A 25,553-nucleotide genomic window follows, 5' to 3' on the forward strand; every position below is an offset into this window, starting at 1 on the left:
TCATAAAGTTGATGATAACCTGGTGCGTAAACATTTTATTATAATTACAGCGTGATGTGCAACAATAAAAAGTAAAATATTTCAAGGAAAATACCACCCAAAGGATCAGACAATGATCCGCACATCTGTTGAATCTAAATGATAAAGAGATGAAGGGCATCACCTGCCCTCCAGCTAGTCATTGAGGTATGCCTACATGTAAAGAGAGTCTGCCATAATGTCTAAGTTTCAGCTGATGCTGGAGTTGTATTTTGTTTCAGTGAATTTTAATACACTCAGTATGTATGGACATAGAACAAGGACGTTACAGCTGGTTAAGGTTATGGGTTCAGTGAAAAGAAAAAAAAAGAAATGGAATGACTTGTAACTCATCAGGAGTGATAAAGTGTTTTCTCATTAATTATATGATCACCTGTACTGTGTCGATTTGAATTAGAGCTTACTACCAAAACTGTACGCTATCATGGGCAGGAAGTCAAAAAAGTGAAACTCTGTCACCCAGAAATTATGTTCATATGCTTCTAATTTGTGTTGAGTGCCAAAGGGTTACAGAGTTTGTGCAGTGTGTTGTGAGTATGAATTAGACCAGAATTTTGGAGCCCCAAGTATTTCCCAGATGTGTCATCCAAATTTTAAATGGAAATTATGCCCTCAGGTGAAAGTGAGTTGAAGATGAAAATGGGCATGACTATTTTTTTTTTCTTTCTCTTCATTATGGGATGTTTTGAAGTGTATTTATTCCCTGTCTCCTCTCAGTGGCACTGAGGTGCAGATGTATCATGGGTTTGTACCAGGTGTGTGACCATGTGTGTTCAATCACATGTGTATGTATACTGCCAGGTGTCCATTTTGTTAAGTCAGTGGGGGTCAGAAACTGGACCCAGCAGGCGAGTATGTCCCTTGTCTCATATACTGATCACAGCTGACAAAGACCCACTTCTAAACTTCAAATGCAATTGTTTTGAAAACAGGGGGTTCAAAGTGAAACTTACCCAGGACTTTTGGAACATTTTAGAAGGAAAGGCGATTTTTTTTTTTTGAGTTGTGGAAGGTGTGTGGATCGAGAATGGGGGCAGCAGGAGCAGAATAAGAATAAATAGTTATAGCTGATAATGTTGTTCTATAAGATCTCCTCATCTATGTGATATATTATTTAAGTCCACGCACTCATGGTGTCAATGCTCTATCCAACATTTAAAGGTCATTCCTGAATTCAGTGTTGTACTCCTGTTCTAATAGTGTGCAGCAAAAGCAGAATGAATGAGTCAGCAGAATGGTCATCCTTTCTTCTTTTTTCGGCAAAAAAATAAAAAATAAAATACTTGATTTTTCATACATCACATTTTGGTAATCCCCAAGTTTTGTAATTTCATTTCACATTTCACAATTCTTAATTAACATTAGGAAACACAAATCAAATACAAACACGTCAGAAACCCAGAAGAGCCATGTAAAGAGATGATTTTGACGAAATAAGGTGGCATGTCGAGTACAAATGTCCTGTAAAATATAGTTATACAAATCAGAAAATCCAAAACACTTGTAACATAATGGTTACCCAAAGGTTAATTTAGAGAGAATCAAAACTTGCTCTTCTGGTGCACTCAGCTGGTCTGGATGAGATTGTCAGTGGAACACTTCGGCTGTAATGTTTTCATAACACAAACCATGTTCTATGATGAAATTTACCAGTTTATTTTAGCAAATGTTTAATGAATACCCAATTTCCCTATTAATCTCCCAGTTAAGCATGAGAATGATAAACAATAAAGCTGTTAAACAGCTGAGCAGTCCCTTTTTGTTTTTCGCCCACATATTCATACCTTCTTACAAAAACCTGGATGGCTGATACAGACTCCGAACTTGGCAGATAGTCTGACTTTGGTTTGAGGACTTCCCTTGTGTTTTTCTCCCAGCACACTCTGTGGTTCTGTCTCTGTCTCCCGCTCTGTCTCCCTTTCTTTTCTTTTTCCTTTTTTTTTTTTTTTTTTTTCCTTTTTTTTGGGGGGGGCAGGGGGGGAGGATTCACCTCCATAATTTATTTCATGCAGGAAATAGACATTGTGGGCTCATAAATCAAAAACACTTTATATAAAAATAAATGAAAGCCGCCTGCATATGGGATGTTTTAGCTCACATTCTTAGCAATTCGACATGTAATAAAAGAAATGTGGAATTTTCACCTCAGGTCTCTGTCAATAAAACAAATGTGAGCACTGAATATGCTCTGTGTTCTTGCGCTCACACCGTATCGTAGCATTTACATAACTTGATTTGTTAGACACAGGAGTGGATGTCTAAGCAAGTGAGGCAAACAGAGTACATGTACAGTAAGTCTAAGTATGATATACGCCCGTGCACAGATAATTCTTATCATAGCAGATGTATGGTTTAAGACTTTTTGATGATGTTTCCCAGAACATTAAAAAAAAGTTTGCCCATAGACAGGTTTAGACTTCTCTCACTTAAATCTTTTGCTCTGGACATTACTAGTAACCTCATTTTTTTTTTTTAGTTTCATTAAACTGAAACTAAACTAAACATACAGTTCATATACCCACAACTTTTATCATTCACAAATTTTTCTTAGATCCAATAAAAATGAATAAATCCTCAGATACTTTTAATTTGTGCACACCCTTCCAGAAGTATACCTGTGGTCTGACGTTTGTCTGAGTACTCTGCATGGTAGCTTAATTTTATTTTCCCCTGTCAGAATGAATCTATCATTCTGCATACCATATGACTTATAGCATAACTGCTAGTCTGCCTAAGCCAACACTGATCACTTTAATCTGTGCTGCTGTTTGTGGGTTTTAAACGATCAGGTTGTATGAGGCTGCAGCGAGCCCCCCCGAGGACAGATCATGTTACTCTGGGACGCCATTGACAACTCCTACTACTGTCTCTCTGGCTCTTTTATCATTTAAAGGTGCTAGATAGCCACTTATCCTCTCCACAACTAAAGCCTAAACATACAAAGGAACACACATGACTAAGAAAAAGGCGAGCACATGATTTTTAAATAATATTACTAATGGAAAATTATTGATAAAATTGCCATTGTCGCGTCTTCTCCCTCATCTTGCATTGCTAGATGTGGGATTTTATGTTTTTATGAGTGAGGCAGAATGTTTGGCTCTACCTAAACCCAACTATATATGGAGGTCATGTCTTAGCTAGTGTGTGTGTGTGTGTGTTTGCTTGCATCTGTACAGGGTAGTGATTTGTGTTTTCTTAAGGTCCGCCGTGCTCAGGGGAACAGCCATATATTACCATAGTGAAGAAGACAACCATATCCTCCTCCTGTCTCCGTACCCTCCATCACCTGTTTCTCTGCCCCTCACTCCTTTTACTCTGTACAATGTTGAGACAGCAGACTATGCTATTGAAATATTACATGTCAGAGGCTGCAGAATGCATTTCATGACACGGTGACAATTGCAGCTATATTCATGGAAAAAGTACATCTCTGTTATGCTGTGAAGTTCTGTAGAGTAAAAAGAAGTCAGTGAGTTAGTGGCTGCAGTAGCTTTAGTTAGTACACAGTCTCCCCAGAGCTATAGAGCAGAGGGACAGGTCTAAAAGGAATGCCAGTCTCTTAAAGCCCTTCGGGTGAGGACTTAGGAACCACGGTCTGACTGAAAACACCTGCACCTTATAGAGGCCAGTGTACAGAGGGCTTCAACAACCTGATCCAACATACACATTCATGAATGTTCGCTTTCACACAAACACACATGCATAGGTTAAACACACATGCACACATACACACATACACACACACACACACACACACACACACACACACACACACATCAATGTAAATAAAATCCAGTTATACTCACACACACTCATATAGTAATGCAAAGATTTACACAAATACTGCATATATAGCTTGTGTCATCTTTTCCATGGTTACCTAACCCTCTCTATATAAGTAAAAAAAAAAAAAAAGTATCTTTACCTCCAATAGGTAAAGTGCAGTGAAATACTATCCATGCGTTATAGAAATGGACAAGACCCAAAAATGCTCTACTCTCCCAAATAAACTTCCCCTCTGCTCCTTTTCAAACTTTCAGGAGGAAAAAAACCTCTCCCCTGTAGACAGTGAGTTATTTGTACAGGTCTGAAGCATGTCTGCAGGCTTGCATTGGACTGTTGCTGGGATGGGTGACTGGTTTTATTGGTCTACCTCTGTTCACCTCGGTGTGAGCCACAGGAGAGGGGCACAGTGAGTGGAACAGCATGATCAGGGCACAGAAGTGAAAACATTTTTCCTGGGCAGGCCTGTATGTGGTGCCTTAAAGGCAACATCCTCATTAGTGTGCCTTGCTAAAAATCCCATTGATTGCACAGGATGTCTTTAGACTGAACTCAGATTTATTAAGTCTGAGAGGCAGGCTCATTCCCTGCATGGTCAGTCTGTAACACCTGGTATATTTTAAGGTTCCCCTCCCAAAGACAAGAGTTTAGTTAAGTTTCAAACAATTTCCACTATGTGTGTTTTGGGTCCTCGCCATCTAATGTGGTCCCATCCAAGCGGTATAAAAAGAGGTGGCACAGCAGGATACCTTTAGAATCTAATTGTGTCTCATTAGCCTAGCCTCAAGGCTGATGGCAGACGGCACTATGCATCAGGTTAACACACTGCCTTGGTTAGTCTTAGCGTGTTTTCCTAGGCAGCCACCACACTGTGGTGCTCCAGCAGAGATTAAAAACCACAGCACGAGTGATGAGCTAAAGGCTAAACTGGAGACTGACCGGGATCAGAGTTAAAAAAAAAAGGCACATGTAGCTTTCATAGGCAGTGACACTGTGGCACCTGATGTAGCTGCTTATTAAAGAAGTGCACAGACATGATGCTCTCATCCTGTAAAAGACACGATCAAGCCAGCGCTGGCGGTGGGGTGGGGGGGCGGGGGGGGGGGGGGTAGATTGTGTGACAGTAAAGAAAAGTGAGGCTTGTGAGGCTAGGGAAGACAGTAAAGGAAAATACTGGCACCAGATACTTCCTTTATTTTGCAGCAGGGCTGAATATGTTTTGTACAGAGTGTATATTTGAGTTTTGGTGTCAGAAGCTTTCCTTATTGAATTGCCCACTTTTTTTTAATTTTTATTTTTAAAGCCAATCTGACACACATTCAGGTTTTTATGTTATTCGCTCGTCATTATTACGGTTGTCTTAGCAACCATTATAAAATAATATGCACATTAAAAAATAATAGGATTAGTGGCACATCAAGGTTGTGCCTTAACTGAATGTGGGACAGGGGATAATTTACTGTTACATGCATTTTACATGTAGAGTTAAACAGTCAAACATGGGTTTTGTGCCATTTATCGTTGCTGTTTCATCTTGTTTGCTGTGAAAGTTTCAATTTTGGCAAATAAGCTAGAGTTGAAAATAGATACCAATTCCAACTGAATATGTGTTTCCTAAATCAAATAACTGATCTTTCTCTGAAGTCAAGTCAGACTATATGAATTGACGTCAAAGTATATGAAGTCAGGATTAAAAAGCACATTATTATTCTTTGCGTCAGTAATGAATAATGTTTTCCATCGAGGAGGAAGGCTCAGGAGAACTTTACATATAGCGATGTGCACTGTTGTGTGGTGTGTGTTGTGTGTTTGCACACATTTCTGCATTTGTCTGCAAGTCTGTGAGACCCCGGGGAAACAAATGTCTGGGTGTAAGAAGACCTAAAGCTGGTCCTCTCATTTTGCCTGACACTGCAGCCAATCATAACCTTTCCTTGAAACCCTGAGTTTTGTGTGTGTGTGTGTGTGTGTGTGTGTGTGTGTGTGTGTGTGTGTGTGTGTGTGTGTGTGTGTGTGTGTGTGTGTGTGTGTGTGTGTGTGTGTGTGTGTGTGTGTGTGTATGTATGTGCCAGAACCCATTCATCAGGCCCTCATAGCTGGGCCCTGTCAACCTCCAGCCCCAGGCCTGTAGGCCTCAAGCCAGGGGCTCGAGTTCCGGGCTTCCCGCCAGTCTGTCATGGTGCTGGGCCGTGGGCCAGCCTTCCATCAGCTTTGATGTGAGCTGGATAACCAAATGGCAGAAGAAGGGTGGCCCCTCAGCACAGGAGTTACACAGCACACTGAGTGGGTCAGTGAGCTACCACAAGCATCCAGAATGTGCTTACACATGCATGCACACACCAATAGAAGATGTATCCAGGTTTTACATTTTTTAGTGAAGTTTCCATTGCATAAGCTACTTATAAGTTGAATTAATGCTTGAAATATTTTGTATTATAATATGATTAAGTGGGCTTAATTGTTTGATTTGGAGGCTTTATAGAACTCGACCTAATTAACGTTGCAATAAATACACATTTCTTTTATTGCTCCACATGCTGAGCTATAATTTGTCAGATTTTCATCATGTTGAAGACTGAAATATGGCATTTTATGGCACTGGCGGCCTGAGAGATTGATTGCATTGGAAGAAAGCAAGCAAAAGTAATGAATTGTTGAATTTTGTCATGTTTCAAACTAGTGTGCCAACACTTGTCTGTATAGACAGGTTCTACTCTCTTTCTCATAGCACATAAATATATGCAGGCACACATGTACAGAAACGTGACATTCACACTGCCAGTACACAAATCTAACAACGGCTTGCGCAATATCCATTGCAAAATATTTTGCTCAACCAAGTTCAACATTCGTGTTTCTAAAACAACAGACACTGATAAGTATACATGTGCTGATTGACGGCCAATGTGATATGAATTATGAAGGGGAAAATGTTGGTATTTCTAATCAAAACCATAGTTTTGTTAACCGTCCTCTGACCTTGATATTGTTAGAGGAGGAAATGAATTTAGCAAAATGCTGGACAGCAGCATCACCTCATATCTCTGGCTACTTTGTTTGCTTTGTTTTGTTTTTGGTCCCTCTCTATCTCACGTTTCCATTATCTTCAGCTTTCATTGTTGTTTTTCTTTTTCCACTTCTGCTTTATATCAAAATTAATATTTCTCACTGAGCCCTCTGTCAGCTTGTTAGACAGAATCAATTAGTGATGATGAGGAAGAGTATCCATCTTTCTCTTAGGTCAATAAGGCTAGACAGGCTACTGGATCCACCAAGTCTAATTAATTTCTCAAACTGCAGCTCCTCTTTGGCAAATCTGAAAAACAAACTATCATCACATATGAAACATTAAAAATCTCCTTTCAAGTGTTTATTAGTTTAGTAATTACAGCTGAAGTATAGCAACGATGTTTTAGAAAAGCTTTAGTCCTTTCTAAATCGGACAAATAAACACGACATACAATATGTGGGAATAAGGTGGCCTTTCCGAGCCTTCAGCTCAAAAAAGTCAAAGCCAATAGGAAATGTGAATGTTCCACCAGCAGACACAGGGCCTTACAGAAGGACACTCACCTTAAAAAGGTGTTAGTTTTATTGGATCTAGCGGGACTTCACCTGCATATCCAGCTATTCCATTTTTCCGTCTGCACGCCGTTGATTCATAAACCACAAAGACCTCAGTGTAAAGCCCCTGTTTAAACGCCTTATTTCATTAAGTGCTTTTTAATGAGGGCGCTAACTAGCCCAGGTGTCAGTCATCAGGAAAAAAGATGGCCAAAGCTGCTGGAAAATATGTCTTTCTGTGGTCTATTAAATTTGTTCTGTGATGGTAAAAGTTTTGATGAGTGTATGTGTCGATTCCTCTGTAGTTCACAGTCCAAGTGCATCCTGTGTGACCTGTGTGGGGGATTTTTTTTTTTGCAATGCTGTTCCCTCATAAATGAGCTGGCTGTGAAACAGTTCTCTCTGTTTCACAATAGCATGACTGGGCCTCCATGCTCTCTTGCAGTAATAATACGGTCCATTTCCTGTACTTATTTTCAACACAGCAAATTAGTCAGTTCCTCATATTGATTTGACAAATATTGGAGGAGGGGTTCATCTTCAGTTAGGACTTAATTCTTGGCACTGAGTTTCAATCCATTTTGAGTATCAGGTTTTCCACAAAAAAATAGTATGTCTATGGTTACACCTATCATTTATTATTCCAGCACTTTATAACGTTACAATCCCTATGTATTACATTTTCTCAATCAGCAATCAATTGCATGTCCATGGCCAATGAAAAGATTTACTATTATTATTATTATTATTATTATTATTATTATTATTGTTATTGTTATTGTTATTAGTAGTAGTACTGTGTCTCAAACATATTTCAGAATCTGGGGTGGTGGGGTGGTGTTAGGGTGTAGGCTTATAAAAGTGTGAGAACAGACTCTAAGTTGAGTGATTGCCACCAGTGGCCAAGAAACCTGTAGATCCCCCTTAAACCTGAACTTCAACACTTCACTGATATGCTTCATTAATACAGGCATTACAGCCAATGACTTCATCTCAGAGACCGGGAGCGCATCAGTCACTGTCTGTCTGCTTGCTCGGCTGTTTCCTCTGCTATCACCCCGCAGTGCAGCCATGTATGAGTTGAATGTCGCAAGAGTGGATACAGCTTTGTGTTTTTGTCCCCGGTGTCATCCCATTTCAAAATAAATGTCTTACAAGCTTTCCAGGAGGGAAAAAAAAAATCTGCGGGGTGAAACTTGAAGACAGGGATATTCAAAATATTCACAGTGAGGGTGAAGTCAGTGGGTTCAAATTATGAGGTGAGTTTAACATCATTTATTTAATTACATGGAAAATATTTTGAAGGTTGCAAGAAATATATTTTCTCTTGAATATCAATTTCAGGTGTTTAGCATTCCTAATTTTTACCTGTTCGTTGTTTAATAAGTCGTATGGTAGCTACAGATCTTTGGTGAGTTCACCTGTCTCCCATGGGTAGTTCACAGAGTCATAAATGTAGAAGTTAGCAACACACTAGATAGAAAAGGAAGCTCAGTTGCTGCTGTGCTATACTTTAACCATAACTGGGCAGAGCCACACTGATGTCAGAGCAACCCCAGGGGCCCACTTTAGTGTAATCCACAAAGGCTTAGCATGCTGACAGAGTCAGTCAGCTACTGGCTCTGACCTGGCACTCAGCTCCCTGTGGGGCAGTGCTACACACACCCCTAAACACACACATATCACTACACATCCAGACTAGAAAAAAGAAAGAAGAAGATCCCATGGTAAACCATAAACAAGTGAGTCTGCTCTGGGCTTGCTTGTAAACATGTCTTATTGTGTAATGTACTGCATATACTCTGAGAGGAAGCCATAATGCAAAGATGTGATGACAGTGAGTGTATGTAACCTACATTGACTCAAAAATGGAGCTGTGTGGGAGCATGTAGAAACACAGACATACATACTGTATATAAGAACAGCAGATCAAATGTCAGAGTGAAAGACTCAGCGGCCAAGGTTTACCTTTCTCATGAAAGTTCTGCAAAATCGATTGACGTGCTTCTATAAAGAAAAACGTCCTTTGGTAAAATGGTCATTCTGAGTGACATTTAAGACAGAACATCGGATTGTAATTCTTTACTGTCATCTGAAGGTGAATTTGTTTCCACATCTGTGAGCAATAAAGCAAGATGAGCAGCAGTGCACACACATAGACTCACACACCCACATGCACAAAAAGCTATTCGGCTGCTGTTTACCTTTCCAATTGCAATCATTTCCTGGGATGACCTTCGTTACGTTGCTTTGCAACAGTATTTAGTTGTTCAAGGTCTTATAGTCATGATTATTTGACATCAGAATAATTCATTGGGTAGCCACGATAACCACTTCAACCTAATATAGGATAAACTCACCTCAGAAATAAAAGTTGTTAGAATCAGAGCAGTAATATTGAACTGATAATGATTTCTCCTGGCAGTCATTCTTACCTCACTAATTCTCTGCCTCTCGCTATCTCTATCACTCCTGTATGGATTCACAAAAACCTCAGTCATGCACATTGAGAAATTGTGACCTCTAGTTATAACCTTTCTATTTTCAGCTGGAGTTCTGCCTCATTGAAACAACTTGTGGTGGGAGTGGTTTCTGGGGGGACACTGTACGACAGAATTGGCAGCGAGAGAAGGGGGAGCCGGTAGAACTCGTCTCTCTGATCTAGTCCAGACTGTTTGCAACGTCACAGTGTGGTGCCCTGCCCTCTTTCTCTAAAACACACAACCACAATCTCAAATAGCTCTAAATGCAGCTCTGTGGAGCGCTCTTATTTTGGCCTGATTGTTGTTTTACAGCAAGAGCCGGAAATGGAACAAGCTCCACTTTGGCTTGGAGAGATGAGCTTTGCCAGACGGTTGCACTGACAGCACTTTTTTTTTAAGGCTTCAGAGCATTTAGAGTGTATGTTTTTTGTGCAATTGTAGGTGTTCTCTGAAGTGACAGTTTGACAGGAGTCATGATTTGATGTAGTGATATCAATAGAGGTAAAACTAGTCACATACTCAGTCTACCCTTGCATTCATGGGATAGGACAAAGTTCAAGCTGAGGTTTTGTTTCGCAAATGGTAAAATACGCTGTGTATGTGTTGCATTAATATGTGTCGCCTGCTATATTGCACTCACAGACGAACATTTGTGCAGCCTTTTCCACTGCAGGACAACAACAAAAAAAGCTATTTATGAATCTACAAAGTTGTGGTCAGCAGATCTGGCTTCAGCAGAGGGAGTTTGCCCTGTATCAACCAGCTGCTTTGTTTTAGGAAAACACAACTTGTCACGTAATCGTTCCGAAGAACCTCTGAGGAATGTTAATGCAGTGGAAGAAGGATCGAGTAAAACCACTCGATAAGCTGAGAGAACCTCAGTTTTTATCCTGCCTGTTCTCTTCATCATCATAATTATCGCCTTTGCATGAATCCAAACACATGCACACACAGCTGCAACCAAGCATTTTACGCAAAATAAACGCTTGGTTTAACTGTGTATTTCAACATTTTCAAACAAAGTATGAGCGCAATGTGAGATAGACTTTAGACAGGTTGTTGCCAAGGTTTACATCACCGTAATATGTGAAGCTATGAAGTGCTCGTGCAATGCTTATGCGTGCAAAGCCCAAATCACACCTTATCACGTTGTGACCACAGTCCGAAAAAGACTGTGTTGTCCTCTGCCGAACAGATGTCAAAATATTTATGCAGTCTCCCACATTAACTGTCAAACTAGCAGAAAAAGGGAGCAGCCTGAGAAAGGACTGCAAGACCAGATATCTAAGCATTTTGTTTGAACATTTGGAAGTATCTATGCCGCTTCCTCTGAGTGTGCGTGTCAGTTACCTTTGCACCTTTGGGTTTCAGATTTCCTCCAACCTGCTGTATTGGCCTGCTGCGCACCTGGATTTCTGTTTATGCTACAGCTAGGAGAGTCCTGCTGGTAGTCAGTCCCCCATCTTGAAGGAGCCTCGTCCAGCAATGACCCGACCTCCATGTAGGTAAGAAATCCAAAGTTAAGGGGTGATTTCATATCCTTATAAACCTAGCTGTTGACAGAAGGTTCAAATATGTAAAACCTCTTGCTTGGCTTGATCTCCCTCAAGTCTCTTTTTTTTTTTCTTTTCCTTTACATTTTACACTGCTTTTCTCCCTACATGCTAACTTTGTATCTTTCGCGCTTGCTTTTGCTTATTGGCCTGTGTGACACCAATCAGAAATGTAAACACTTGTCACGATGTAGCAGAGTTTGTGCAAATAGGTGCACATGTAACCGTGCAGACACACACACACACAAGCCTAACTGACAGGGTCACATATGGGATGTGCTCCTACAGTCAGTATCGTTTTACGAGTGTAAATATTAGTAAATGTCGGGAGCGTTTACTCTGTAATGGCAGCCCTACAGCTCTACTTTCCTTGAAGCACTTTCTCTTTGCTCCTTTCCTTCGAGGCTCACTTCTCACAACCCCTTGCCTTATTATTACTCCCCTCTCATTCAGCCTTCATTTAATCCCCCATTTCTCATTACCTACCTTCTCTCCTGTTTGCCATGTCTCCTCTTGAGCACCACCAGTCTCTGACAAGGCCCAGCCATCTTTCAGACATCCCAATTTCCCCCCATCAAAAATCCCCCTCTTCTTATTCTCCTGACACAACATGATTAATCATCCCATTAACTGATCTGCTGTCATTGGATCGTCAAAGAGCACTTATAATACAACCTCAACCATCCCCCAGAGAGACACCTAATCTTCAGGCCATCATCCAAGCCTCTCAAGCAAAATCCTCCTGTCTATGTGCACTACAGGCCTAAAACAGCTGTCATCCAATGTGGGTTTGATTGTCTGTCACAAAATCTGACCATGACTGAAGAAACTCAATGCTGTTACTGTTACAGAAAAACCTTAAAATGCTTGAAAGTAAAAGTTAGATTTTTTTTTTATTTTATTGAATCAGTGGTCAAATCTGTATTAAAAGGCACATACATTTCAAGAAGATAAACTTATTTAGAAATGCATACGGGGAATATGAATGAAAAATGTTTCTTGGAAGATTATTAAAAAAAAAAAAAAAAAAAAAAAAACATACCCAAAAGCACTGACAGCTTGAATAAATGGTGTGAGTAAAAACATCTGTTGGTTTTTACATTTGATATTTATTGAAACAAAGTAGAGCATTGAGCCAATTTGTAAAAAGTAACAAAATATCAACTATAACACATTACGTTTAACAAACCTCAAATTCATAGAGAAGCTTATAAATATACATAGTTGGATTGATAGAAATAAATTTGTGTATTGAGAATCATCACAGGGATAGTGAAGAGTTAAATGAGTGGTACTGGAAGTCTGTGGTGACATCAAAATCTGAACATCTGTGATTTAATGTGTTTAACAGTGAAACCGAACATAAGTGAGAAGAAATAATTTGTTTCAAAACAATAAGGTGCATTTCCCTTTTACAAAAACAGTGAAGAGCCGCATGAGGGAGAACAAGATTTTCTTTTAAAATAAGTGACCTTAAACTTTGGGATGTTTGACTAAATACTGATCGGACATGGAGAAGGTACTTTGTTCTGTTTGAAGCTTAAAGGAGGATCTGGATAAAGAAAATAAATACAGTTTACTGATTGGTTGGATAGACATACTATATACACAGAGCGCAGAATATTTCACCACTGTAACCACAAAATTGCCCATATATATTCAAACCATGTTAAGTATTGTAGGATAATGTTAAATGGATAATCTTGAATTAATATGGAAACAAATGTAGGCTATAATATTGATATATTGATAACAGCTGAACAGACACATACAGACAGGTTTACGCCTCTGTATCAAAGTGCATAATGGTGGAGAGCTTGTTGCAGCACCTGGGGAACTTCTGGGACAGCTTAAAAAAAAAAAATGGCCCAATTCCCAAATTTGCCCTCTTGTTGTACCCATTGTACTCCAAGGACTCGTACAAACCAACATTGTTCCTTATATGTGGTGAGAGGGGACATGCACACTTCAGTAGGGATGTGAAGGCTGGTTTGGGACTGGGCCCATAAAAACACATCCACACACTACGGCACATATGCGCTCTCCTCTCAGCACAGTCATTCTCGAAATAACACTTAGTCAACTATGCCTCAAATATAAAACCTTACTCTCGTTAGAAAAAGGCACAGTCCAATTTTGCAATCAGAATGACCCAATTGACAAGAACAATTATGTTTTCTAGATTTAAAAAAAAGGGTATGGGCAAGGTGGGGGGAAATTTCCAGCCGGTTTTAGGCACTTGAAGGCTTTTAAAATTGGCTGGTGATCACTGGGCCAAAATAAAACATAACAATCTCAAAATAAATATTTCACAATACTCTCAGTTACGAAGACATACGATTTTTTTTTTAGAAAGAAAAAAAAAAAAAAAAAAAAGAGTGTCTTTTTGCAATGGCATAATTGTTTAACTCTATAAATATAATTTATATAGTTTCTTTCTTCCATTCTCTCTGTGTTCAACTCCTTTGCTCCTCTGCTCATGAATACACACAGATGGTATGCCCATCGTCTGCAAGCAACACCCACAGGCAACACTCCCCTGCTCACTTGCAGACGAATTGGTCTACGATTTTGGTGCAGCGCTTGCACTTGACGTAGCAGCACCAGTGGAACTTGCAGTGGCAGCGCTCCACTATCTGGGCCTTGTACTGGTCGTAACCTCTGCCGCAGCACATCAGCTCGCACCCATCCATGCCCTCCGAGGTCTTGTTGCAAAGGCGCCCCACTGTGCCCAGGGAGCCTGTGCTTTGGTTCTTCACGCAGTAGTCTGGACTGTGCTCGATGTACACCAGATCATGGCTCGTGGGAGCATTGAACTTGCTGTGCATCTGCACCATCTTTCCACGCATGTTGAGTTTCATGGCGGCAGCACTGTCGTACTTTTCCTTCAGTGCGTCGCCCACCTTGCGGAAGTCAGCCAGCTGGAGCCAGCAGGTCTTCAGGCTGCAGGAGCCTGATACGCCATGGCACTTGCAGGAAACATGGGCAAGGTCTGACACCGTCTTAAAGAGGAGAGGAAGAGGAGAGAAAGGAAATAGCTGGTTTAATAAACAGATGAGGGGTTTGCAAAAGTGATTTTTCTTTGAAAAACAACATGCCAAAGTGACACGCTTCATATTGCAAATTTGTCCTGTCTGTATAAATATTTGCATAATGTGCTCATAAGGCATCGCTTTGCTATAGAGGACGGAATGATCCTCTCCATGTCTCCAATGGTGCACGGAATAAAACATTGTCCACTCATTTGTTCTACTTGAAAGAGGACAGCCTGGCAGCAGATATCTGGCATTACGTTTTCTTTGAGGTGGTTTCAAGATGTTTGGAAAGGAAAAGAAACCCCAGAGCCATCTCCGACTCCATCTCCCTACAGATCAAAGCCTCAGGAGGGGAGAGCAGATGGAGCTGTTACACAGATGATCAGCAGAGACCTATCTGATTGACCTGATTGTCTCACTTCCAACCCCACTGCGCTCTTTCTACCACTGTTTGGTTGGAAAGAAGTTTATATTTTTATGTTTGTTTCTTATGTGATGACAAATACATGTTTGCTTGTGTGTGTGCAGATAACTCGGGTGTCTTACCCTCCTTCCCGCCTCGTTATTGTGAAGATTCATCAACAGCCGTGCACTCTCAGACGTTCCTTTGGGGTAGCTCTTCTCCCTCTCACGTGCGTCCACAAACTCCTTGGAGAATCTGTAGCCGTAGTTGAGGTTGTCTCCACAGCCGCCCCACAGCCAGTCTCGGGGAAGATCTTTGGGACGAGCAGCACGACTGCACCCACAGCTGGAAAGCTCCCCCTCTCTGCAGGCGCGGCTCACCGCATTCACCACCCCTGCTGCGCTGATGGCATAAGTGAATGCCGTTTCTCGGCTGCCTGCAGACACACAAACATGAGCATTGTGTCACATTTGACACAATAAGAGACAAAGAAAACAAGAAATGTCCAAGTGTTGTTTTATCATCCATCCACTGCTTCCATTTTTGTGGATTATACTTGTACATTTATTTCATATTGACTGTGTCGCACTGTCATCTTGCTTTAGAAGTAAGCATGGCGTTATGAGATGTGATGTCATATGACAGCATTCACCATACACTTAAGATTACAGAGCACTTCAGCCAAGTGCTCAGGCTCGTCATCACCAACATGTTGAACAGTGTAATCTAGTCTTCTGTTATTGGGCTTCAGCCAGAGAGAAGAGAGCGCCCTCCAGTGACAAAGATCCCTCTTAACAAGCAGCTGCCAAGTAACCCAAATTGAAAGTGACAACAGCTCTTTTACTTTATCTGTCATGACTGAGTGATTCTGGAGCCACCGCTCATTAACTCCCACTGTTTCTACCCTCAACATTTCCTCCATAGAGACACGAGTTTCAGAGACTTAAAGAAAAAAAGAAAGAAAATGCACAAAAGCAGTTTTTGTTGTCACTCTACAAAGCCACAGACAAAAAGAGAAAACCAAGATGAGGAGATAAGCGAATAAAGAAGAAACAGATGACCAAACTATAAGGTTTGATGTTGACATTGAATACTAGGGCTGCTACACAATAAAAATGCATAGCTCTTGCTTGGCCAAATCTTTAGAGAGTGTGCTATAATGACAATAACAGATGGAAAGAGAAAGAGATGAGAGGAACAAAAGAAAAGGCGAGTGAAAAGATAAGTCAAGAAAAAGACATTGAAGGGGAAAAAAAAAAAAAAGCAAGCAAAATGGAAAAGGAGACACACACGCACACATTAAATACTACAAAAGGCAGAAAAAGACAATGCCCTAGAGGAGAAAAGATGAGTAAAGAAACCTTTTGGAAAGTCTGAAAGATATCCAGGTGGGATACTTTGGCAGGAGCAGAAATGATCAGAGAGGGGGGCTTTATTAGTTTAGTACAACTTTTAATCCAGTCTGAGGATATTGGCCTAATAGTGGACCTGTAGACAGACTAACTGTCATCTCCCACATCGCTGCCTCCCGTCTAATGTACCCCACCCTGGAGCTAGCCAAGGAAGGCAGGGGAGGACATGTTTACTTGGCCCAAGGTGGACTGAGATGGGATGGGGATGGAGCAGGAGGGACAAGAGGAATGGGAGAACGGCTACTGATGAGGTTTCTATGAAGACGGATCTGCGGAGGGAGTCAGCAGCCCCAGAAACACAGACCGGATCGCCAAGAACAGTTTAAAAACAGACCCACAAATTTGTACACACAAAAAGGTATATACGCTAAAATGGCACATTAAATGTTTGGATCAACTGAACAAAAATACAGAGACCCAAGTTGTATCAATCTATCCAGATAGTTCCAGCCTACATGCAGTGGTTTTGAGATATTGCTCGCTGAGCTTTCTGCCACTTTTAAGATACAATAGAAGATAGTACTTTCTACAGTACTCACTAGATTATAGTGATGGGAACTTTATTTAAAAAAAAAAAAAAAAAAAAAAAAAAATTGCTGTAAGCACCACAAATGAAATTCTGTTCAACATTTACTCCATTAAATTGCATGGAGGTGAGAGAATAAATCTCAAGAGATGAATATCTCATTATATGCAATCTAATTTGAGCGATAAGACAAGTTCTATCTTTAGATTTAGGGGAATGACCATTTAGAAACTACAAAAAAAAATCAAAAACAAGATAAACTCCAGAGGAGTCCAGCAGAGTCCTTACGTGAGCATCACAAGTACCAACTAGTATCCAAACTGATCCATTCAGATTTTGCCGCCAAGACTACTGTAACTTTGATCCGATCACAACATTGATATTGTAGCTATTCATTATAATTTACATGGAAATGATACATAACCATTAAGAAACCTTTACATTAGAACCTCAGGTGAAGGCAAAGAGAACTAAAACAAAGTTTCGATAGGATCCAAGAAAGGGATTTGCTTTTAGGGAAGGATTGTGAGGCTCTTGAACTTTCTATAGGAGAGCTGAGCACACTGCACGAACGTGTGCATGCACACACAAATACACACACACGCCAACAGACACTGTAATCTCTGACAAGGTGATATATTGGTGCATACACTCGCTGCACTCCCATTAGTTGTAAATACAGGGCAGTTACAGTCCAGAGTGTGCGTCTGTATGTATGTGTGTGTGTGTGCGTGTCTGCGTGTGTGCGTATTAGATTGTCTCTCATTCATCAGGAAAAAAGCAGATTCTCCGTCTCCCTCCTGCTCCATGTCAGGAGCTGGTTTAGCAGGCCAAAGCCACATGTGATTTATCCAGCAACCTCACCCACCAACTATTCCCTCCACACAGCTGCTGAGAATCAGCAGCGCCATACATTTCACACACACTTATCACAAACACAAAAAAATTGGGTCAGTGAGTCAGAGAGAGATAGAATAAAGAAAGAGAAGACATAAAATGTACAGATTCCACATAACCCCGGTGAAAATGTACAGGAAATGGGTGTACGTTCGTGAACACTTATCCGTGGTTGTATCAGTATTATACGTCTTCATGTACATGTTTCTTAGAATATATATATTTTTTTGTATCCTTTGCCCTTTTCTTACCTATTTGCATGACCCGTCCAAAAACAGAGGAGTTGTCCACTGTGCTGCAGTTCCAGCGCCGATGTCTGAACTGGTACTGGCACTCTCTAATGCCCGTCTTGGCCCCTTCACCGATGTACTGCATGTGATCCTGGTAGAGTTGGCACAGCTTCTTCTGACCCTGTGAAAGGCCCACCAGCTGGCTGCACAGAGGCTGGGCACCGATGATGTAGGCCTCCGGGATCAGTAAAGGGTTCATGGCCAGAGACCTGGATGAGGAGGACACATAAATGCAGTGTTTTCACACATAATATGCAAGTTTCAGGTCACAATCAACAGCTGATTTCAATCAATTAGTTTCTCTCCATTGTTGATGAAGCTTAATCATTGAAATAAGGTGTGGTTAGTTACTCCAGGGAGTATAACCTTGTCTTTTAATGACACTGGGCTGCAAATCTATCATTTAGAGCCAAGACCATGCTTTGAATGAAGTAGAGATGCGTGAGAAAAATAATCGTCACAGAGGGGAAAGGGAAATATGGAAAACTTAAAATAGAGAAAACAAGAATGCATGAAAGAAAAGATGGAGCAAACCTTTTTTTTTTTTTTTTTTCCTATTCAGCACCTTCTTTGTGACTGCTTACAACCAAGCAATGTCTACTCATGCACCCTTGACACAGATTGCATATTGCATAAGCTGTGAGCAGGCAAACTACATTTAAATTTTAGACTTTTTTTTTTAGGCTTTGGGAGGTCAAAACAAACCAAAAAAACTTTGGGAGGTCATCAAACATTGAACAAAAAGTGACAATCCTGAAGATAATTTGCTGTCAAAATATTTTTTTCTTCTTCTTACGTTCTCACAAACTGTTTAGTTTTGATCTTGTGACACCTTGAGGTGTCCTGAATTCTGACCCAGTGTTGGTAAACACTGTCTTAAAAGATAGCATGTTGCCGACTTAACATTGCCAACTGAAAAAAAAATACTCTGAAGCGCATTTCAAGATGAATTCTTCTTCACAGCAACTTCACACACACACAGAGTAAATAGCTGGAAGAGCTGTATATGCTTTTACAGTACACGTCGGAAAAAAAATCTGATCATTTCACATTAAGTAACTGCTCCATTTATTTTTAAGTAAGAGAAAGAAAAAAAGAGAAAGAAAAAATGGCTAGAAGAGAGAGAGACAGGACCAAACACACATACAGAGGAACACTAGTATGAGCATCTGGTTCCAGGCCACAGGACAATTAGAGCAGCCCATCCCCGAGCCCCTAGAGAGAGACAATTAGCCTCCAGTGAAACCTGATCGACTGAGGAAACTCAGCAGCAAGGGAACACAGACTGAATACACAGACAACATATACACAGAAGACAAAAAAAAAAAATCAACATACACACTTGTCTGTGTGCTCAGACACACATGCAGACTGATGCTCTGCCTCACACATACATTCAGCAGGCTCGCTGCAGCAACACGAAATCATTCACACCTGTGTCTCCTCTCAAAGAGGAAACTGAAAGACACACACACAGTTCTTGTTCCAACCTCAGCTTTCCAAAGGCGATGTGGTAATGTGCATGTCCATAATCTCATTCATTATTTAAACTTTAATGTAGCTGCCTCCTGAGCCGAGCTCATTAAATTGTGTTTATCTCCATAAATCCTCCTCAAATTAATTGTTTAATTTATTGTTTTCATATAATTTAGTCATCACCACATGATGTCACCCTTTGCTTTGATCTGCTCATTTGAAGTAAATTAAAATCTTACACAGGAAGTTTGGGATTAAATGTTCCATCTTCTTAAACAAGCAATCTGGTTGGGATACACAATCAGACAAAAACACAAACAGCTAGCGGATGTAAAGATTTGTGATTTGCTTTAAGTAGTGCTTCTAAGGTGACTCGTAAACAGTATTTCCTTTCTATCAAAAGTATTCTGTTTGAGTGTAACATGCACAAATATAGACTTTTCCCCTAATAGCAGCTGGACACGCACATAAACGCACACACAAACGCACACAGAGTCCATGTTTGAACATATTTGGACTCCAACTCATAAACCGCAGCATTCTATGTTTTCTATAATATTCATAATTTTGGTTTGGCAATATGTGAAGAAAGAAAATACGGGAGAAAAAATATCTTCCCGAAAAAAAGTCAGCATGTATTACTTCATATGTGGTGAAACTGAAGCTGAGGAGGCTTTCTTAGCAAACATGTAGACACAAGACTAAAATGGACTGTAAAACTATAAAGAACAAATATAAACACTAATTATTTTTTTAGATCAGTATCTTCTCAATCTTAACCCTTTTTTTTAATGTCTTTTTAATTGCTGTTGTCCCATTTACAAATGTGATTTGAGGAAAAGGAAATAATCTCTGAATACTGACAATCTTCACTTGCCATAGGAGAAATAAACACACTTTAGAAATCACACTGTCAACAAATTAAGACACACACAGAAATGTGAAGAGAAAATTAATGCATACCACCACGAGTTGGCCTCCACCACCACCTGCATGAGGAGCGTGAGGACTGTGAGGGCAAAAACACAGTGTCTGGAGTCCAACAGGCTGCCAAAGGGCCAGCAAACCGGCCAACACACACAGCCAAGCCCCAGGTTCATACTGCCACTGATCTGAAGGAGAACAGAGAAACAGGAAGCATGTCAGTCTACCTGCTTGTTTGAAGGATTTTTTTTTTTCTCACTCCAATTTTTTTGTGCATAATGGAGAAAAGACAGAAACAGACTTCTGTGATGTCAAAATATGTGTAGGAAATAATCTTACAGCTGTCTGTGTGTCTGTGTGTGTCTCTCTGTGTGTGTGTGTGTGTGTGTGTGTGTGTGTGTGTGTGTGTGTGTGTGTGTGTGTGTGTGTGTGTGAGAAATGAGAACCCTGAGGCCATCAGTGCTGCTTACACAGCAGGTCTGAGTGTGAATCACATAAGACTGATAGTCATGCACCCAGAGAAGACACAATGACCATGAAACTCCAGCTAGACATATTCATGACATTTCACTTTACTCACAGAGAGAGATACACAAAGGCAGAGAGACAGAGGCCTGTCAGATAGGGAGAGAGTGTGCGTTTTATTTTGAAATCAAACTGACCAACTATGATTTAATTTTAATGCAAGAAAAGAAAAGAAATTCTAAAAGCTGTGGGTTCAAAGTAAAACATTATTTTGGTTTTATAACATACTAGTTTCTTTTCAGTTTAAGACAGACCTGATTGTATTTGCTCTCATTGACAAGGTTTGAATTTATTGATTTATGTAAACAACAAACAAGCTTGTACATTTGAGAAATAGAAATACAATTTAATTTAATACGTTTTCATTGCACCTAATTAAATTAATTTCAATAAGACTTAACAAGGAATATTTATGGAATTTAAAAACAAGACATCTGACTTTTGAAATAGCCATTTTCCTTTTCGGTAACTGTGACGTACGGATAATAAATATCGTAAATAATATGACGAATTACGGGCCTTGTCGGTCTGAGATTTCATTCACTTAATTTGCATTATTAATTGAATGTGAATTGGCTTGACAGGAGCCACGTCAGCGGATGATGGCCTGGTAGTGTGCAGCTTTTTGCGTAACGAAAAGTACAAGGAATTAAAAGGAGGAAAAAAGTCAATTATCTTGAATCAACTGCGTGACTGGTGATATAAACTTTGGCTTCCATTTAGGCAGAAAATGAGTTTAAATAATGACCCCCTACATTTGCAAATTAAACCGATGTGCCGCCTTCCAGTTGGGTCGTGTGTGAATTTTGGGACTGAGAGCAGCTCTAATTTGTCACGCTGCGTTATTTTCCAGGGTTGAGTTGTGGAGACCTGGACCTGCCTAAAACTCATTAAAGACGAGGCCAGGTTCACCATCACTCACCCAGCGCGTGCGCATTTACACACACACACACACACGCACGCATACGCATGTGCTTTTAGTTTACTTGCTGCCTCAGTAATAGTTGGTGAGGTTATGTTCCTCGCAGTTCTTCCACATAAATTAAAGCAATAATCCACACAGGGCGGCGGTTTTACACCGATTTGAAACCAGTAATTGGAGTTGTTACGGCCGAAAGGAAGCAGATTTGAGAATATATTTTAATTTAAGAATAATTAGGTTCAACAATTAAATAGTATTTTTGTGCCAAACTGGACGTCATCAAGAGTAACTGGGGGAGGGGAGGGGGGGGGGGGGGTTGAGAAGTGACTCACGGGCATTATTCTGCATATTCAAATCCAGATTAACAGTTATGGAACCGCAGGTGCGTAAACGTATCTGTCAATTCACAACTGAGTTTCAGACAGTAATTAAGCGCCGTTTTAAGCGCCGAGCAGTGTAAGTAGTTATTATTCCGAAATTAATATTTCTTATTCTTTTCATTGACAAGCGCTACTAAACACAAAGTAACTTTATTTTTAATATTTCTATTTCATTGTTCACTTATCATTTTTTACTTCCTGCATTTGGCACCTACAGTGTGAGCTGCTTAAATTCTGCGCTCCGTGACCCATGGAAACGATTTGACCCGAGCGAAGTATTCATCGGACTTGGCCGGATGACTGATGACTACCCTACAGATTTTTGTCAGTGAAAGGGGCATCTACCGGAGCAAATTTCAGGAAGGGAACAGTTAGAATAACGGGAAATAGTCGTAAAAATGATGATCATCAACATTTGGATGGTGGATGATTTGAAAAGCTAAATTTACATTAAGATGCAAAGAAAGTACTGTGGCACTCTTTTCACAAAGAGAAAATGTCTGGAAATGTTCCAAATTTAGGCCTTTATATTTTCTCCATTTTGTTACTCTTTTGTTGGGACCGTTGGACAAAAAAAAATAATTCTAAATATGATTAAATAATGGTATTTTAAAAGTTTCACCAGCAAATTATTGTGAAGATGTGAAGGAAACGCAGTGCTGCAAATGCCAAATTGTGACGAGTTGTAATTAGTGACTGGGCTAATGTTTAATTGACTTTATTTTCAGTATGACCTGCATCTTTAAACCGATGGATATTATGAATCTTGACGATGAATTTAGACGTTTTGGGGAGATATAAATGCGCAGGGTGTAAGGGAAGAACGTACGAAATATTTAATTATTTCAGTTTTGTTCTTTTTAAATCCACTTCACCTGAAACCGCATAGCAACCCAATCTACTCTCTAATGATTGAAACATTGTCTGCTTTTAACGGCGGAGTGTCTTTTCCTCCCTTTCATGTTTACAAAAAACCAGGAGAGGGAGCCAGGTACAAGGATTTGATGAGGAGAAACAGCACAAAGAACATTGCCTGACTTTAAATGGGGTTCAGATAACAATAGAATTTGAAAGCAGATTCAAGAATCTTGTATATACATTTAACAAATAATTTATGATTATTTTATGTTGAATTCATTATTTGCACAGCAGGACACTGACATATGAATCACAGTCATTGGAATTGAGGGGGGGGGGGGGGTCAACATGTTTCACACATCACATCTGTCAAGAACTTCTGTCCGCATTCAAAAACCAGTATTAATACAAAAACGTCCCACTAAAGCACACATTTCCCACTCTTTAAGATTAACTGCTTTTGCATGGAAATTGAGTCAACCAGGAGACTATAGGCTACTCACCAGAGAGCACAGCCCGCTGGAAGTTGTAATCCACTCTCTGCAGACGATATCAAACCAATAATCCCAGTGCAGGCCAGGTGGATTTAAGATTTCCCTTTCCGCTGCACTGAAGGCAAGTCCAGTTGTTTTATCCGGATCTCCTGGAAAGTGCTTAGTTGGTGTGAACAAATTGGAATGCTAAAGCTGAGAGTCCTTCAGGTTTGGTGTTTTGGTGAACACGGACGCCCCAAAATCAGTGAAAGCGCTCCGTGCGCTTCACAGCTTAAAGGTCTGGTAGAAAGCAGCGGGATGTATACGATGTCTAAAGACAGTGGCAGGAAACAATCATTTCCTCCAACAATTCAGTGCGTGACTTTTCGGTAACCTTTAACAAATAAAAGCATCTACGTCAACCTAAAGTACTATTGGCGGAAACGTCGGGTGTACTTTGTCGATTCACTTCTAATTGAAAGCGGCCTACTTTTAAACTGTCTATTCAAGAGAAACACTTCTCCAGATTACAGCTAAATTATTTCAAATCAAAAACGTGTAAAGTCTTGTTAGGAGCATTAAATCCAGCAGCTGACACGCTTAGGTCCTAGCGCGTTTTACCTGCGGAAAGATCCACGCGGTGATCCTCGCCACAAACGACTTGTCAATTTACCCTCCATTCTGTGCAAAAACGACTTGGACAATTCCTCAGCTCGAATCAAAAAATCTTCACACGCAAAAAGTAAGTCACCCGCCTCACAAAAAATAAATAAAATAAGCAATTAATCGGCTCCAGACAGTATGCTCCAAAAAAAAAAAAACTTTCCGCGCGGACTATCTCCAAACAGTGCGGTTTGGCGAGCGCGCACGGTGCCAGGGGGAGGAAAAGAGCACAGCGTGTGAACAACAGCGGCTTTGCTGAGATTCCCGAGTGCGTCGTCCTCTCACACCGTATGTGCGTGTCTGTCTGAGCTGAAGTTCAGAAAAGTATCCCTCCCTCTCCTTTTCTGCCTCTCTCACCTGCTCCAGTCGCCTCCTCTCACAAACTAGCACACTGCAGCATGGATGCACGGCGCAAAACCATCTCATGGCGCATGCGCCTCACATTTCTGCCTCAAATCCCTTTTTCTTCTTCCAGTCACCAACTTTCAACAACCAAGGAATTTCAGCGTAGGTAAAATTGTGGAGAGAGAAGGGCGGAACAGGCTGTAACAAAACAAGCGTCTCTATTACCTAAAATAAACTTATAAAGCACCCGAGGCTATTACCCTATCCATACCAGAGCAGAGTTAGGATTTTCACCGGCAGCAGATCGAGTTACCACTCAGTAGAATCAAGACAAGCAGGTCCATATCGTGTGCTTATACAGGCTGCTCTCATCACCTGAAGGCCTGCGAGCATTACCGTCATTGGGGTAATTATTATTGTATGGTACATTATCTCAAAACGTGCTGCAGGAATCTGTCGGCTCTAGGTTCTATATGTTTCAGTAAGCCTAATGTTGAGTGTCAGAGGGCGAAGTGTTTAATTGTTTCTCGTGTGTCACTGCAGATTTCTCAGTCTGTAGGCTATAAACTGAAGCCTTGTTATTTTCAACGCCACCGGACACAATTTCATCTGGATTTAGGAAACAGACACAATAACAGTCAGTTAAAGAGGTACAACAATGCTGAAACTAATGATAGGAGGCAGTCACCTGAATATCTGGGTGCATGCAAGATACAAACTTGCCTCAGGTGATAAAGGGAGGAGATTATTATACCGATGGTGTTGTTACCTTAATGAAGTGCCATCAATCTTACAGGTCTGCTGCTACTGTTTCAATATGTGATGAAGAGTAGTTAATTTGGCTTCCAACGGGCTAAGCTTTGTGACTTTTTACAGCACTTTGAAAAGCTCCAGGTATAAGTTGTATTTTCTTTTTACATGAACGATAGTCACAAATAATTCCATTAATTTTATTTCAGTGCAGTCCATATAAAAACCCATTTCTGATGGAGAGAAATC

At 40.4% G+C, this 25,553-nt stretch overlaps 1 protein-coding gene across 4 annotated transcripts in view; it reads right to left on the minus strand.

Moving 5' to 3' along the window:
- Positions 1 to 12,338: 12,338 nt before the first annotated feature.
- The window catches only part of wnt5a (wingless-type MMTV integration site family, member 5a), a 63,588-nt gene continuing 50,373 nt past the window's right edge, over positions 12,339 to 25,553 (minus strand). For 3 of the 4 annotated variants that reach the window (XM_069141249.1, XM_069141248.1, XM_069141247.1), the window contains exons 3-6: positions 20,428 to 20,576; positions 17,950 to 18,197; positions 15,007 to 15,299; positions 12,339 to 14,427 (exon numbers count right to left, since the gene is read on the minus strand). In XM_069141249.1, coding sequence (XP_068997350.1) covers positions 13,969 to 14,427; positions 15,007 to 15,299; positions 17,950 to 18,197; positions 20,428 to 20,576 — 1,149 coding nt within the window. In that variant the 3' untranslated portion in view covers positions 12,339 to 13,968. Of the gene's footprint in view, positions 14,428 to 15,006; positions 15,300 to 17,949; positions 18,198 to 20,427; positions 20,577 to 23,576; positions 24,872 to 25,553 lie in introns of those variants that run through there. The other variant, XM_069141250.1, reaches the window with a different exon arrangement.

The sequence above is a fragment of the Embiotoca jacksoni genome, unplaced genomic scaffold (genome assembly GCF_022577435.1).
Source record: "Embiotoca jacksoni isolate LCO1_2020_lvr unplaced genomic scaffold, fEmbJac1.0.p SCAF_9, whole genome shotgun sequence".
NCBI lineage: Eukaryota > Metazoa > Chordata > Actinopteri > Embiotocidae > Embiotoca > Embiotoca jacksoni.